The 16,611-nt window shown below is 30.6% G+C and overlaps 1 protein-coding gene across 1 annotated transcript; it reads left to right on the top strand.

The window, feature by feature from the left end:
• The first annotated feature begins 1,527 nt into the window (after positions 1-1,527).
• LOC127736482 (39S ribosomal protein L21, mitochondrial-like) lies at positions 1,528-14,712 on the top strand. The gene is made up of 7 exons (XM_052247030.1): positions 1,528-1,619; positions 5,484-5,583; positions 5,945-6,009; positions 7,369-7,535; positions 11,636-11,688; positions 12,980-13,083; positions 14,520-14,712. The coding sequence occupies exons 1-7, from the start codon at positions 1,538-1,540 to the stop codon at positions 14,585-14,587; spliced, it is 639 nt and encodes a 212-aa protein (XP_052102990.1). The 5' UTR covers positions 1,528-1,537; the 3' UTR covers positions 14,588-14,712.
• Positions 14,713-16,611: the final 1,899 nt, after the last annotated feature.

The raw sequence follows: 16,611 nt of genomic DNA on the forward strand, positions 1-16,611 counted from the left end.
CAGTTTTCCACACTTTTTTCTTCATGCTTGAAGATATTGATTTGATATTTAATATATAGTTTTATCATGACCAGTGACAGATCAAGTTTGAATTTTGTTCAGGTCTGGTCATCTTGTGCAGAGTTATGGTCCTTGGACTTCGAAAATTCATGCAAGTAATCAGTTTTCCGCACTTTTTGTTTTGTCATGCTTGAAGATATTGATTAAATATTTAGTATATAGTTTTACCATGACAAGTTACAGATCAAGTTCGAATTTCGTTTGGTTAGGATTATTTTTTTTGCAGAGTTATGGTACTCGGACTTAGAAAATTCACACAAAAAATCAGTTTTCCACACTTTTTTTTGTTATGCTTGAAGATATTGATTTGATATTTGTTATATAGTTTACACCATGACAAGTAATCAGTTTTCCGCACTTTTTGTTTTGTCATGCTTGAAGATATTGATTAAATATTTAGTATATAGTTTTACCATGACAAGTTACAGATCAAGTTCGAATTTCGTTTGGTTAGGATTATTTTTTTTGCAGAGTTATGGTACTCGGACTTAGAAAATTCACACAAAAAATCAGTTTTCCACACTTTTTTTTGTTATGCTTGAAGATATTGATTTGATATTTGTTATATAGTTTACACCATGACAAGTCATAGATCAATTTAGCATTTTGTACCAGTACAATGAATTTTTAACCGGTTGGGGACTATGTATTGCCATGCAATACTCTCAGAATTCTTGTTTAATGTTAACTTTGTTTATAATTTTTGCTACCTTTTCTGTTGTTGTTTTCTGAAAATCAAATTGTATGTTTGTGCAATTATGATCTTTTATTTGTAAAATACTAGTATGAGTTGATGGACGGTCTGCAACTGTTGAAAAAAATGAATTAAGACATTCTGAAACATCTTTGGCATCATTTATGATTTTTGTTGTTATCGCATGATACATTTTTTAGTTCCCCAGAGTGACATTTTTTTTTTAGAAAAACGGCTTTAAACTTGTCCAAATGTTTTTTGTTGGTCCCACCTGTACAACGCTCTAAAAAGTTGTTTTACATTGAATTTTTTAAAAAGTTTTGTAACAAGGTTTTTCTGTTTTCTATATTTTTCCTATGTTTTTGATCTTTACATGACAATAGACATTATATATATATATATATATATATATATAAGTCTGAAAATTAAACCCAACGGTGTTAGAATTAGATTTTTATGCTGGCAAATTTTTTATCCCTCAGTGGGATTTGAACTCACACCTTTGATACACTACAGCACCAATCGCTTGGACTCATGTCCATATATATACACATATATATAGACCATAGACAATATTTATTTATGCTTTGTAAATTGTGTGTACAGCATGTGTTTTGCGATTTTTCCTATCATAATAATTACTATTATGTAGGGGTGCTCCGGCAATTAGACAACTACAAATAAATTATAATGTAGTCTACTTTAAAATAAAAATGGATTATCACCGTAAAAGGTTCTGATCAAGGACCTGTCTGTAAGGTTTTATACATATCACAGTCAGTCATGTCTTCCGGTCAGCAACTTGCTAGAATTTTTCAACGGTCTTTTACATTATTAAGCCAGAATTTAACTAATGTAAACAAAGGTAACTGTGTTATTATTAGAGATGATGAAAATCTGTAAAGTAATAAGTGTAGTTGTTGCAATTCAATTTTCTCTCTCCAAGATTCCCGTGAAGCTATAAAAAGGGGGGACCAAACACATACATGTACTGACATTGACTGAAAGGTAAGTTTGTGCAGAGACGTATATATGTCTCTGGATTGTTATGCTAACAATGCTTATCTTGCATGTCTGAGAAGAAGTTTAATTAAACACGCTGGACTGCTTGATATTAATAAACTGTCCTAATATATCCTCTCTTTTTAAGGAAAATTGGTAAGAAATGTTTACAGATCAGAAAATAATATTAATAGACCACTTCATGGTTATTGCAGTCATATTAAAAAGTCAGCAAATTTTTAGGATATAGATGGAAATTGTAAGAACGTACAAGAAAACATATGCATGTTTCCAAGCAACAGTTCTGCTTCAATGATATTTTCCAGTGTTTTTGAAAGCATTTTTACCTCCATTAATGCGAATCCCGGTCTGTTCACCCAAAATCACATTCGCTCCCATTCACGTTCGCACCCTTTTTATTGGTTTTGTGTTGAATACATTTTTAATCGTGTTTAAGTTAGTGTAAAGCTATAAATATTTTTTTTTTTTTTATTGTTTCCTCAAAATAAAGTGACATTCTTAAAATGTAAACCAGTTCCTTTAGTGTTTTATATGGGACTAATTTCTACAGGCGAATTACCGAATTTTTATTAATGAAAATTTAGATATTTTGATAAATACACCTAAAAACATCTAATAATTCAACCAGTATTTGAAAAAAAAAGGGTGTGAACGTGTGGGGAGCGAACATGTATTATGAGCGAAGGGACCCGATACCCATTAATGCATAGACCTTATCGCTATTTGGAAATCTGCGCCGCTTGACCCAAGAATCTGCGCCTCTTGAACTTTTGACATCTTACAACAATTACTTTTCCATTGTGGTATCAGATATTTTCTATTTTGAAGTCAAAATTTTACGGGAACCTTTATGATGTCAAGTAATGGTGGACAAATAGCGATGAGGTGTATTATGAAAATCTGCCCCTATTCAATATGGCTGCAATAACCGTGAAAGGAAAGTCAGAGTGCGATGTACACATAAAATTTGAAGGCTGAAATTTCTTTGGCTGATGTAATAATTACCAGAACAGAAACTAAACTGGAGTCAGAGTGTTGTCAGATCCTTGTAAGCAAAGCTAGATACATGACAGGGTCTGTCTTTTAATCAGATCAGGCATGGGGTAATCATAATCAGTAATCTTAATCAGCTGTAATCGATTACATTTTGCAGTGTAATCACATAAAATCAGTAATCATGCTTTTTCTGATTACAATTAATCGTAATGTAATCGATTACAATTAAAAAAAAACAGGTGTAATCATGATTACTTTTAGTTAACATTCAAATGATTACTTGCTGATTACAAATTTTATATATAAAAAATGTTTTTTATACATGTTATATACAAGCATAAATAAAAAAATCCTCAAACTACTATTCACTTTGATTGATCATGGTTCAATAAGATTGATCCTATTAATTATTTAATAATTTCAGTTTCAGTATACTCATGCTTAAAGGTATGTAGGGTGTAAAGGTGTGGCTTTTTTTAACAGTTTACTACATGAATTTACCCTTCCAAAAGTTTCATTTTGAGATTGAGCCCTTGTGATATAAGATGTGTGCTTTTAAATATTTTGCTGTTCCCTTGGGTTGCAGAAAATTCACAGACTGTTAAGGTTAAGTGTAAATTTTGCTCTTTATATTGACTTTGATGTTTGACTTTAAATGTTAATGGAATTTTGAACCAACTATTTTTTCACAATTTTTATAACAAAAATTCCATAATTTTTTATCATGTGTTTTTTTAATACGTTTGTATAGAAATATAAATTTTACAATGATGTATATAATAAAAAATAAATTTTATACAAATTTATTGATTATTCCAATCAAAACAATTCATTTTAATTACCCAAGCTCACCTATTGTTTGTTATAAAATTTGAAGTAGTGATTAACACCTGTAAAAACAAAACATTTAAGTGTCAATTATATCCACACAGACATAAGGGCTTCTTGATCATTAAATAATCACTATTTGTTAGTTTCTTTTTCTTAATTGAAAAAATGTTTTAAATTTTAGCTAAAATATAAAAAAAAAAAAACAATGTTATTCCTTTAACAGAGACAGCACAGACACTTTACATTCAAAGTAAATCTGTCAAATAAAATAATATAAATTATGTCATCAAATAATACAAATATTACACTGCTCCTTTTCTAAGTTCATATAAATAACATGTTTATATTTATAATATTAAAAACACAATTTTTCACTCAGATTAGATTTTTTATGTGAGGATCAAATGTTTAAAAAAGTTTTATTTCAATACCACAGTATACAATGTAAATGTAATCATAAGTAATCTAAAGTAATCATGATTACTTTAAAGAAAAATAATCTAATGTAATCAATTACATTTGAGTTTAGGTGTAGTTGTAATGTAATCGATTACATCAAATTAGAAAAGTAATTGTAATTTAATCGATTACATTTTAAAGTAATCAACCCCATCCCTGAATCAGATTGGGTTCTACATAATACATAAAACTTTATTTGAAGTTTGTATATACAAGAAAATTACAAACCCTGCAAAAAATTGGAGAGCTTTTAAAACAGACAAAACAAAAGCAAATTATACAATAGTACATGCATATCAAAACGTGTAAATATAAAATTAAACATAGAAAGCAAGAATTCATGATCATATTATGCATAAATAAAACACAAAAGTTTAATCAAGCAGTTTAAACACACATATTGTAGGATGAACATTAACATAAAAGCAAAACATGTAAAAGGGTTTGCAACATAAAAAAAGTAGTATAAGTTAACATAAGGTTGCCATGAATATAATAAAGGAGAAAACTAAGAACAATTTACATGACCAGAATTATCTGGTAATGCAGGCAAAATACTGGCATGAGCTGCCCCGACCAAGAATTTATTAGATACTTAATTTGATTTAAAGATAGTTGCTTACAAAGCTCATCATGGTGATGATCATGCAGCTCATCCCAAACGTTTAGCACCTGCATACCAATAAAATTGTAGGCCATATGCTGTTGTTCTGACTTGTGGCGGATTTGCTGTTTATGATCTTATATCTAAACAAGTAAGAGTTTTCCATTTATAAGTGGATCATTAAATCATGTCCATTAACATGACATTCTTTATTAATAATTTTGAAAACTTCAATAGCCAATGATCTCATTCTTCTAATTTTTAAAGATGGTAGTTTAGATTAGCATAGTAGATCTTCATAACCATGATAACCTGCTGAATAGTCTTCATATATAAATATTCACAACTTTACTTGTTGTTGAATATTTGCCCAAGAGGTTTAAAATTGTCTGCTAAATTAGGTTAAGATAAAGGTTTGTTTACATGTAAAATAACAGGTACATGTAATAGAGTGAATGAATTGACAGTGACATCAACTGGGCAGATGTTCTGTCCACAATTCTAAACAATATAATTTAATAAATTGTATTTAAATAAATTGTACTGTTAGTGACAATAGAAGGGCTGCTTTGATCATAAAATGTACTACCTCCTAAGAAAGGTGGATTATAAAACTAAATATTTGTAATAAATAACATAAAAATCTGTTTTGAATCGTCAGAGTTAGTAATTACAAGTGGGAAAAGGTGGAAATAAAATCAGCTTTATCACAATAATGTGGCATGTTAAAATTTATATATTTTTATTAGTTTTATTTTTGAAGATTATCATGATTATAGAACCTTTATAAGAGACTATGAATACTTTATTTGTCAGGAATTACTTGTGGTTGCAGAGTAACCTCGAAAAAATATCAAAATGGGACATTTAGTGTGAACAGATTTCTCCATACCTCAACCAATCTTGCACAGAAAAAGTAAGTGATATTTTACTGATTTTAGAACAATTTTTTACTTTGATAATTGATGCCATTTCCATTGAATAGGTTTTATTTGATTTCCACTGAAGTGTCTCATATAGATGGAACCTATTTGTAGGTATCTTTGAAAAGTTTTTACAATGCATACATGTACAACTGCATTGAAAATCCTAATGCTGTAAATATATGCAATTTTTGGTGTATTTATAATGTAAATTTTGTTAGCTGTATCAGTTACGTGTTATTATTTAAATTGGACAAAATTATGGAAATATCATACACCTTGAGAGACTGCAGATATTCTATTTTGCAGTTCAATTGTATTTGTATTAAAAGGAACTTTTAACCTTGCTTTCAGTGGACATAACTTCAGTACTGCTTCAGATGTACAACTACAAAAAGACAATGAGCCTAATAGTAAAGGTAAGATTAACTTCACAGAATATTACAAATGGATTTATAAGTATTATTAAAGATGTCTGTACTTAGTTGAAGAAAAAAACATCGATATAAGAGAACATCCTGAATGTTGGACATCACTATAACATACATGTAATAAACCAGATAAAAAAAAAATTCTACCCAAGTTGACTTCTTTTTTGATGTATTCAAAGTTCATAGTTAACTCAGATTGTGCTATAGAAAAAAAGTTAGAAGATACCATGACCAAAAGACAAACAGCAGTATATTTTTGGACAAAAAATCTCGCTAAAGCTATCATGCTAACTGCTAACGCTAATTCATGGAGAGATGAATAGATTTGACAATTATCTGATGCATTTACGACTAGTTTCAATCACATCTAATGATCCAAGAGAAAAAATCAACACCTGATTAGTTTCAGATACTTAATATTCAATCAGCAACTCTGTCATATATTTTATCTTATTTTCCTGACCTTATCATATATCATGAAGCCTGAAAATTCCAGAGGATTATCCCTACCACTATTTACATAATGTGTAAACATTTTCTGCCCCAAAAGTGGCATTTTTCTATTTATATCCAGGTCTATTTAAGGGTCACAATTATAGTACAGTTTCTCTGTAATGGCTGCCCTGGAAGTGAACAATTTCAGTAGTTTTATAAACAACATCTTTTTGGCATATTAGACCAAACAAAAAGTACATGTATGTGTGTTTCAGGAGTTTTATTCTAACATAGGATAGATAGGGATACCAGTAGTTTGCTGTTGTTGTTGATTATGTAACAAATATACTTTGATTCAAACTTTCCGTTGAATAAATATCATTTTTTTTACTTATTAAAAAACTTAGGGTAAGCAATTTTCTGTACAAAAAGAAAGACTAAGTAAGGGAATTATACATATAAAAAACTATCATGATTAAACATTATTAGTCTATTAGTCTTACTGTCACCGCTAAGTACAGTTGTATGTACTCGATACATTTTGTAATATCAAAAAGTTGCCCATCACTCAATAAGCTGTGGATATGAAGAAAGTAGTAAAAGGAATTAACATTTATTTAGGCCAAAAATGAAATTTAAATTGTTGGATGTTGCCTACCTACCCACATAAAATGCAGCCTACCCGAAAAATTTTATGACACAAATCATTTCAAATTTTTTTCACAAGATTTTTTCCTGGTCTAATGTTGTTTTCTTGTCTAAAATATGTAACTTAAGTTACTTATGTTGTTGGTAAAAAAAAAAAATCCCTACCTAACTACCCAACCCTACAAGTCATGGGTAGGCAACTTCAAACAAAGAACTTTTTAAGGGTGGCTTTGGGTAAACTTTTAATTTTGTAATCAATTTTAGATGTAGTAATAAGTAAAGTGAATGATACTTTACACAGAGAAGATTTAGGACGATTATTTGCTGTAATACATGTCCAGGGAAAACAACGGAAAGTAACCACAGAAGATCTTGTAGTTCTTAGAGGTCATTTCTATCCTTCTATTGGCGACAAAATTAGATTGGAAAAGGTAAATATTTATATACCGGTAATACTTTATCTTATAAAAAACAGACGTAAGATCATATGAAACTATTTTAGATACTGTCATATCCAGAAAAAAATATCAGCCTAGTAGGATTTGTTTGATGATTAAAAAGAAATATTATGAAATCAAAATTGTTGACAGATAAGAACATGAATAATCATAAAACAATATAATAAATAGAATTAAATCCTGTGTCTGAGGAATAGATTGCGAATTTGACCAGACTTAAATGTTGATACCTCCATTTGATACTGTAAATTCAGAAATTATTGCGTGCATTTATTATTGCGATTTTTCATTTTAGACTAATATGCGATTTGAATTTTTGCAATATTGAGAAAAATCCTTTTTCTCATCACTTGGCGTCCGTCGTCTGTTGTCGGCGGCGTCGTCGTTAGCTTTTTACAAAAATCTTCTCCTCTGAAACCACTGGGCCAAATTTAACCAAACTTGACCACAATCATCATTAGGGTATCTAGTTTAAAAAATGTGTCTGATAACCCCGCCAACCAACTAAGATGGCCGCCATGGCTAAAAATAGAACATAGGGGTAAAATGTAGATTTTGGCTTATATCTCTGAAACCAAAGCATTTAGAGTAAATCTGACATAGGGTAAAACTGATTATCAGGTCAAGATCTATCTGCCCTGAAATTTTCAGACAAATCTGACAACCTGTTGTTGGGTTGCTGCCCCTGAATTGGTAATTTTAAGGAAATTTTGCAGTTTTTGGTTATTATCTTGAATATTATTATAGATAGAGATAAACTGTAAACAGCAATAATGTTCAGCAAAGTAAGATCTACAAATAAGTTGTCATGACCAAAATTGTCAGTCGACCCCTTTAGGAGTTATTGCCCTTAATAGTCAATTTTTAACAATTTTTTGTAAATTTTTGTAATCTTTTACAGAAATCTTCTTCTCTGAAACTACTGAGACAAATTTAACCATACTTGGCCATAATCATTATTAGGGTATCTAGTTTAAAAAATTTGTCCGATGACCCCACCTTCCAACCATCATGGCCGACTTGGTTAAAAATAGAACATAGGGGAAAAATGCAGTTTTTGGTTTATATCTCTGAAACTAAAGCATTTAGAGCAAATCTGACAGGTGGCAATAATGTTCATCAGATTTAGATTTATCTGCCCTGAAATTTTCAGACGAATCCGACAACCTGTTGTTGGGTTGCTGCCCCTGAGTTTGTAATTTTACAAAAATTTTGCAGTTTTTTGTTATTATCTTAGATATCATTATAATATCTAATATCTAATACTATTAATTATGATTTTAACCTTATTTTACATGATTTCCAAAGCATCAGTAAATACAGGTGAGTGACACAGGCTCTTGAGAGCCTCTAGTTTGAATTCATATAAAAATTTTAAAATGCAAGTTTAAATTATTGCGATTATAACCCTGTTGCATTTTTCGCAATAATAAAAACATTGCAATAATTTCTAATTTTACAGTAGTCATTTTAAGATTCATCAAAATTTTACCTTTTTTGATTAATGAAGAACGTCTCAAAAATGTAATAAATCCAGGGAAAATAAATAAATACAACTGATTCTGGCATTAGTATCACAGTGTCTGCACACACGACAAATACCTTAAAGACAGATGGAACAATAGATGGGACATTAAGGAGTAAGAGCAAAGGCTTGGAGTCAGAATAATGTGTGTGGGTAGGAGGACGTTCTTCCTGTGTAAGTTACCTTGTGAACAAGCATGTTAAAATCCAGCTCAGCATGTCGAGCTAATACAAAACAGAGTTGATATTCATATTAAATTGACATGTTCTCGTCCTGAATATGCATTTGATGTGCGGCTGGTCGTTAAACCTTAAAACATCATCATCATCAGCAGCAATAGATTTCACAATCATAACTGAGAACAAGTGCAATACATTTTTTTTTGTCTTAACCAAATTATAAATGAAACAATATTGGCAGTTAAAATAGGTTGCATCAAGCTGAAACTTCTTTGACTTCATTTTTAAGTTGACCTGGCTCATATACAAAAAATCAACATAAAGGTCTTGGTGGCTTACAATGGAAAACTAGTACCTTAGTGTACAGCAAAAATGAATCCAAATATCTTTAAGCCCTGCCTACACGTATCAGTGTTTTATTTCATGCATACAATATGAAAATAAGAAGACGTGGTATGATTGTCAATGAGATAACTCTTCACCAGAGACTAAATGATGTAGAACGTTAGCAACTATAGGTCACCGTATGTCCTTCCACAATGAGCAGAACCATACCGCATAGCAAGCTATAAAAGGCCCCGAAATGACAAATGTAAAACAATTCGAACAAGAAAACTTATGGCCTGATTTATGAAAAAAAAACCAACAGAAAAGATAAAAAGCAACTAGCAACAAGCATTGAAGTACAGGCTACTGACATGGGACAGGCACATACAGAATGTGGCAGACTAATGTACACTATAGTTTTTTTTAAGATGACCTTACTGACTTATGTACAATATATATACATTATCGTAAATCGGGATATTTTAGTTGTAGTCATATTTTGGTTTATTTGGAAGCTTATATGAAAGTGTCAAATTACCCACTACAAATAATTAAATTGACCAAAAAGATAAGTGCAAAATTTTTTCGATAATCATAGTAAAGTACAATAATATTATTATATATTTAAAAAACAATTGCACTAAATCAACTTATTATAATAGATTAAAAAACATAAAATTTTGTAATAGTGCATAAATTATATAATAGATAAAAACACCACATGTTGTAACAGTGCATTTAATTGTATAATAGATAAAAAACATCAAAAGTTGTAGCAGCTCACTAGTTATATAATAGATATTGTAGCAGATTGAATTTAATGACCACTCTTTCTTGATTATCTGATCAGTTTTACTACATTTGTATACATGTAACAATACTTCAGTCAATAAAATGTGAAATTTGAATAAGCTACTGTCATCTAATTATTGAAATCCAATTTGACATGTGTTTTTTTTATTTATTCTTTTTTCATTTTAACATTATAATATAAGGAGATGTGGTATGATTTCCAATGAGACTCATCAACAGAGACCAAATCATGTAAATGTTAGCAACTATAGGTCTCCTCATGGCCATCAGTATTGAGCAAAATCCAAACCACATAGCATTCTATAAAAGGCCCTGACATGAAAACAGGTTAAACAATTTAATAAGATAAGTTAACCCAACATAAAGATTTACGTAAAAAAATAACAAATAATAAACAAAATTGATATATAGCAACAAACGCCAACCACTGAATTACAGGCTCCTAACTTGGGACAGGCACATACAGAATCTAGCAGGGTAAAGCATGTTCACAGATGATTAACTTCCCCTAGCCTGGGTCAGTGGTCTTACAGCACAGAACAATATATTGTTTTTCTTTATAAGTCACTGACAGCAAATTGAAAAAAAATTAAATGATGTGATTTCCATTATAATGAAATTGTAATATGATATTGATGCAGTATCAAAATTTGACACACCAAAATTTAAAAGCTTCCTTTTTTTTGTTAAAACGCCTGAATATCCTGAATTTACGGTTTTACATTGCTTTCTGACTCGTTTGATAAAACAAAGAATAAAATTGTAATGATGCTCCTTTGTCCTGTCAGTCTTGATTGTCTTCTTTTATATTATGGCAAGTTTCATTTTAACATTCAAAAACAAGTTTTACTACATTTTAAAACTTTATTATTTGATGACTTGTATGGAATTTATACAACTGATATGTGAACTGGTTTACACCAATCTGAGTTAACACATATCTTGTGTTCAAGCTTTCCTTACAAGGATCTGAAAATTCTATATTCTGTTTCAAAGTCCTTTCGGAAATCCTCTAGATTTGTTGGATTAATACACACTTTCAAAAATTTGAAAGCTGAAATTTCATTGGCTGATGTAATAATTACCAGAACAGAAAGTAAAATGGAGTGTTGTTGGATCCTTGTAAGCAAAGCTTGAACACAGGATCTGTATTTTTAATCAAGATTGGGTTTACACAGTCAATGAATAAATAAAATGTTTCACACACACTATTCAAACTTCTTTTGTAGGTTTTACTTGTTGGAGGAAAAGATTTCACTTTAGTAGGTAGACCAATTTTAAGGTGAGTTTATTCAACTTGTTTGGAAGACAAAAATGAATAATTAAATAAATGAGCAGACAAAGATAAAGAGAAAAAAAACGAAAAGAAAAAATACTTCTTAATACTTAAGGCTGGGCCCCCCTTTTTGTAGGAAAAATTTGGTTGATTATATAAGCATGACTGGAGCGGGCCCCGCCTTAGGTCAGTCAGCGGGCCCCCCCTTATGAAAAGTTCTGGATCCGCCACTGATAAGCCATGGGCACAACCCCCTCCCCTTTGCCTATCTAGACCATAAGTCAAACTAAATGAAAAACATGTACAGTGCAATCATATCCTGTGTCCAATCTTTGCTTGAAAGGATTCTTTCAACTTTCTGTTCTGGTAATTTTTACATAATCTAATGAAATTTCAGGCTTCAAATTTTCAAAGGTGTGTATCATTACAACTAAACCAGAGGACCCAGAAAGTTCTCTTTAACAGAAAGTAGAAATAAGCATTTTCAGATTCTTGAAACCTATGCTTGGACACAGGATCTGAATTTCAATCAGATTGTGCACAGTGCAGCTACACACTTTGTACCAACAGCAGCATGACCAACTTAAAACAAGAAATTAAAACACAACACATAATTTAGAGTTTGTTGCATTACTTTTTTTTAATTTTTAATGCAGACTAAATTATTTAAGCAGTTCAGCAAAAAAAATGATATGATGCATTGATTCATAACCCAAAATACCTACACACAGTTGACAAAACCTAAAGGAATGGAAGCTTTAGCTTTATTAACTTTCTTCATATCAAAATCGTAATAAACTAAGTAAAAATCTCAAGATGAGTCCTATAGTACTGGTTATTAATACTATCATAATTTTCCCAACAGTCTCATTGTAGCCAGTTTTAGGTTCTATACAATGGTAGTGTACAGAATTATCAGAATCTTTTCTTTCTATCCTTTTATGGATATGTGTGATCGGAAAGTTATTCACAATTTTTTGTTGATAGATGAAAAATAATAAAAAGTTTGTAAATGATTGTTATTTTTACAAATTGAGGATCCACACGAAGTAAGAAAAAGTTTTTTATTGGAATTAAATAGTTTTGAAAATTTCCAAATCAAAAATTTAAAATAAAACTTGCATTAGGAGAGAAAAATTGTGAATGCATTAAAGAAAAAAAAATAATTAAATGGAAATATCATTCAGTTCATCCTTACCATTTTTTGTTTTTAGTTGTTTTCACTTGATGAAATTTCTAAACAGCAAGTCTATAGAGAACCATTTACTTCCATAGTTATTTTTACTCTTCATTGCAGTCGAAAACAAGTTAAAGTAGAAGCAACAGTACTAGAGAAGACATTATCACATTTTATTGTACAGTTTGACTATAGACCTAGGAGGAAACGCAAGAGATTTAATTGTAAGTTTATATTCATCGTTTTATAAGGGTTATAAATGTTGTGCTGTTACACAACTGTCCCATGTTAGGGAGATAGTTGAGAGCTCACAATCGTGCTGAATCACCACCCTGCCATATACTTAATATGTCTGTCTCAAGCAATGACCTTGTAGTCCAGTGGTTGTTGTTACTGTCTGTCATAATCATTTTTCCTTTTATGTTATTAGCTAAAACTTGAGCTGTATATTTCTCTTTTGAATTGTTTCACATTCTGTTATCTTGAGGCCTTTTATAGATTACTATACAATATGATGTTTGCTCCTTTTGAGTGACATGCAATAACCTGTAGTTGTTTCCATCATTGTCCTTTGGTCTTTAGTGGACATTAGTCTCATTGGCAATCTAACCACATCTCTGTGTTTCTTAAATATATGTATATATTTAATTTATCAAAAGAATTTTTGAAGACTAGGGACATGTTTTTATGCATGTTTTAGAAATTCAAATCTTTTATGTAGTTTAGTAAAAGGAATATTTCTCCCATGCATGGAATTCAAAAGATTTCCCATTTTTGGGGTAAATATTACATTCATGCAATCAATTTACCTTATGTGGCTGACTTGATAGTTATCAATTTTCCAGACTTTATCACTACTTTTGAGATAAATAAAACATAGTGCATTGAGTATAACATTCTATTCTTCCTATCCATGAACATTTCAAGAAATTTATTAATGAAAATTATATACTCTGATGTTTAAGGTACAAAATGAAATGGCGACAGTGTGTATTGTATAACGATACTTGTCAATAAAGTTACATTGATTGTGCATGGTGCATGAATCTAGTATCTGTTCTAAAAATATCACAATGATGTGAAGTTATCTCCCTTTATATGTAATTGTAGTCAGCACTTTCCAATGCTTAAAACAATGCAATTTTAAAAAATTGTTTCATTTTTAGATCCCACTGCAAAAATAAATGCAATCCTTACCCTCCAGTGCTTACAAGTACTTTGATTTGTTTCATGATGTATCAGTTAAGACTCATTTGTAATTATTGATATAACTAAGATAGCTTTTCAAAATTTAAAATCTTTGACAGTTAAGCATATATATAAACATTTATTACCTTAAATTGTGGAGTTTTTATTATTGCAAAAATTGTGAATCGGGATAGTTTTCACAAAGTCTCAATTTTTAAATTGAAAGCATAATTGTAAGGGGCAGTTTCTGAAATTGCAATAAATAGTCTGGCATTATTGTCTATTGTTAAAATATAGCAAAAATAAATGCATTAAATATTGTTGAATTTACAGTACTTTCTCAGTTAGATGAGAAAATTGTATACATTGAAGTAGTATTGAACAACACAATTGAAGTTTATCCAGGGCTTATAAAATTGTTTATGTAACTTAAAAATCAAAAGCTAGATATTTTAACTTTTTATTTTTTCAGTGAGAAGAGAAAATTATACAGTACTCTTGATCAACTCTATTGAAGTGAATCCAGTACTAGAGACATAGAGACATTGTGACTAAATCATACGATCTATACGTCATTTCAATCCTAGAGACTAAGTGAAATTAAAACATGAGCATTTTATAGTAATTTGTATTGATCTGTTAAATAAAATGGAAATCTATTCTTATCTTATTATTAAAGCATTGAAAGTCTGCTTGATTTATAGTAGTTGTTCAATATTCAGTGGCAAATAGTTCATGCTTAATGAGAAAGGAAAACAAAAGTTGTTAAGTTCTTTTGAAATCTGAATGGAATAGTAAAAGTGGAGGTTATTTTGACTGCCCCTTGGTGATAAAGGGTGTTTAGGGAAGGGTCAGTTTATTTGAGGGTAGACCAAAGTCAGAAACTCAAGAGGTTATCATCCACCTATTTTATGATTTCACTTTCTCACTTTTTAAAATAAAAGATATGCTGAAAAAAACATTTGTAACATGGAATTACCCATTTCTGCAAAAGATGTAATTTTTAGAGATATTGAATCTGATAATTTTACAAAGTACATGTGTCATTGTTATCAATAAGTATTATATATACATACAAACTTAACGGTAATAAATCTTCCTCTGTTGGCTCTATTAGAAATTTAAACAAGCTTACTAAATATGTAAACTAACAACTGTTTTTTTTATCCATTCTCTTGAATTAAGTGAAAAGAAATAACTAATTACCTTTATCGCTGTTTTACGAAATTTTCCTTTGATCTTCCTGACTGATAATTTCCTTTCTCAGCACAGTAGAGTGATATGAAAAATTATCGCTAGAAACTAAGGGCGCACGTGCCGTTGTCAATGTAAACATCAACGTTGTCATAGGCAAAATAGCGATAAACAGATTATCATTGGTCATCTGAACTTGATTGCTTTTCTCCCTTTAGTCGTACCGGCTCAAGCGAGAAAATCAATCTCCTTGAGATGACCAACGATAATCTATAAATATCATTTTTGGGATGTTTAATTATGCTTTATTTTTCATATTTTATTTAAATTCAATATATATAATCTTAGACTGAATGTAGAATTGGCTAAGCATCTAAAGCTATTAATTTTGAAAAATGTTGTATCATTGAATGATGAGTGAGTGTGTATAGATCATCCCTGAGCAAAAAATTGTAGAATTAGTATGATGGTCAATACGCTTGCCATGAGTCTTGTGATAGCGTTGTTTTTTATGAACAATATTTATATCAATCAAGAAAGTTTTAGGTATGCTCCCTTGTCCCATGATATTGTCATTTAGACCAATGGTATATGCTGTCTGTTGTCATTTAGACCAATGGTATATGCTTTCTGTAGTCATTTAGACCAATGGTATATGCTGTCTGTAGTCGTTTAGACCAATGGTATATGCTGTCTAGTCATTTAGACCAATGGTATATGCTGTCTGTAGTCGTTTAGACCAATGGTATATGCTGTCTGTAGTCGTTTAGATATGCTGTCTGTAGTCGTTTAGACAAATGGTATATGCTGTCTGTAGTCATTTAGACCAATGGTATATGCTGTCTGTAGTCGTTTAGACCAATGGTATATGCTGTCTAGTCATTTAGACCAATGGTATATGCTGTCTGTAGTCATTTAGACCAATGGTATATGCTGTCTGTAGTCGTTTAGATATGCTGTCTGTAGTCGTTTAGACAAATGGTATATGCTGTCTGTAGACGTTTAGACCAATGGTATATGCTGTCTGTAGTCGTTTAGACCAATGGTATATGCTGTCTGTAGACGTTTAGACCAATGGTATATGCTGTCTGTAGTCGTTTAGACCAATGGTATATGCTGTCTAGTCGTTTAGACCAATGGTATATATATGCTGTCTGTAGTCGTTTAGACCAATGGTATATGATGTCTGTAGTCGTTTAGACCAATGGTATATGCTGTCTGTAGTCTTTTAGACCAATGGTATATGCTGTCTGTAGTCGTTTAGACCAATGGTATATGCTGTCTGTAGACGTTTAGACCAATGATATATGCTGTCTGTAGTCGTTTAGACCAATGGTATATGCTGTCTAGTCGTTTAGACCAATGGTATA

The sequence above is a fragment of the Mytilus californianus genome, unplaced genomic scaffold (genome assembly GCF_021869535.1).
Source record: "Mytilus californianus isolate M0D057914Y unplaced genomic scaffold, xbMytCali1.0.p SCAF_31, whole genome shotgun sequence".
Classification (NCBI taxonomy): Eukaryota; Metazoa; Mollusca; class Bivalvia; order Mytilida; family Mytilidae; genus Mytilus; species Mytilus californianus.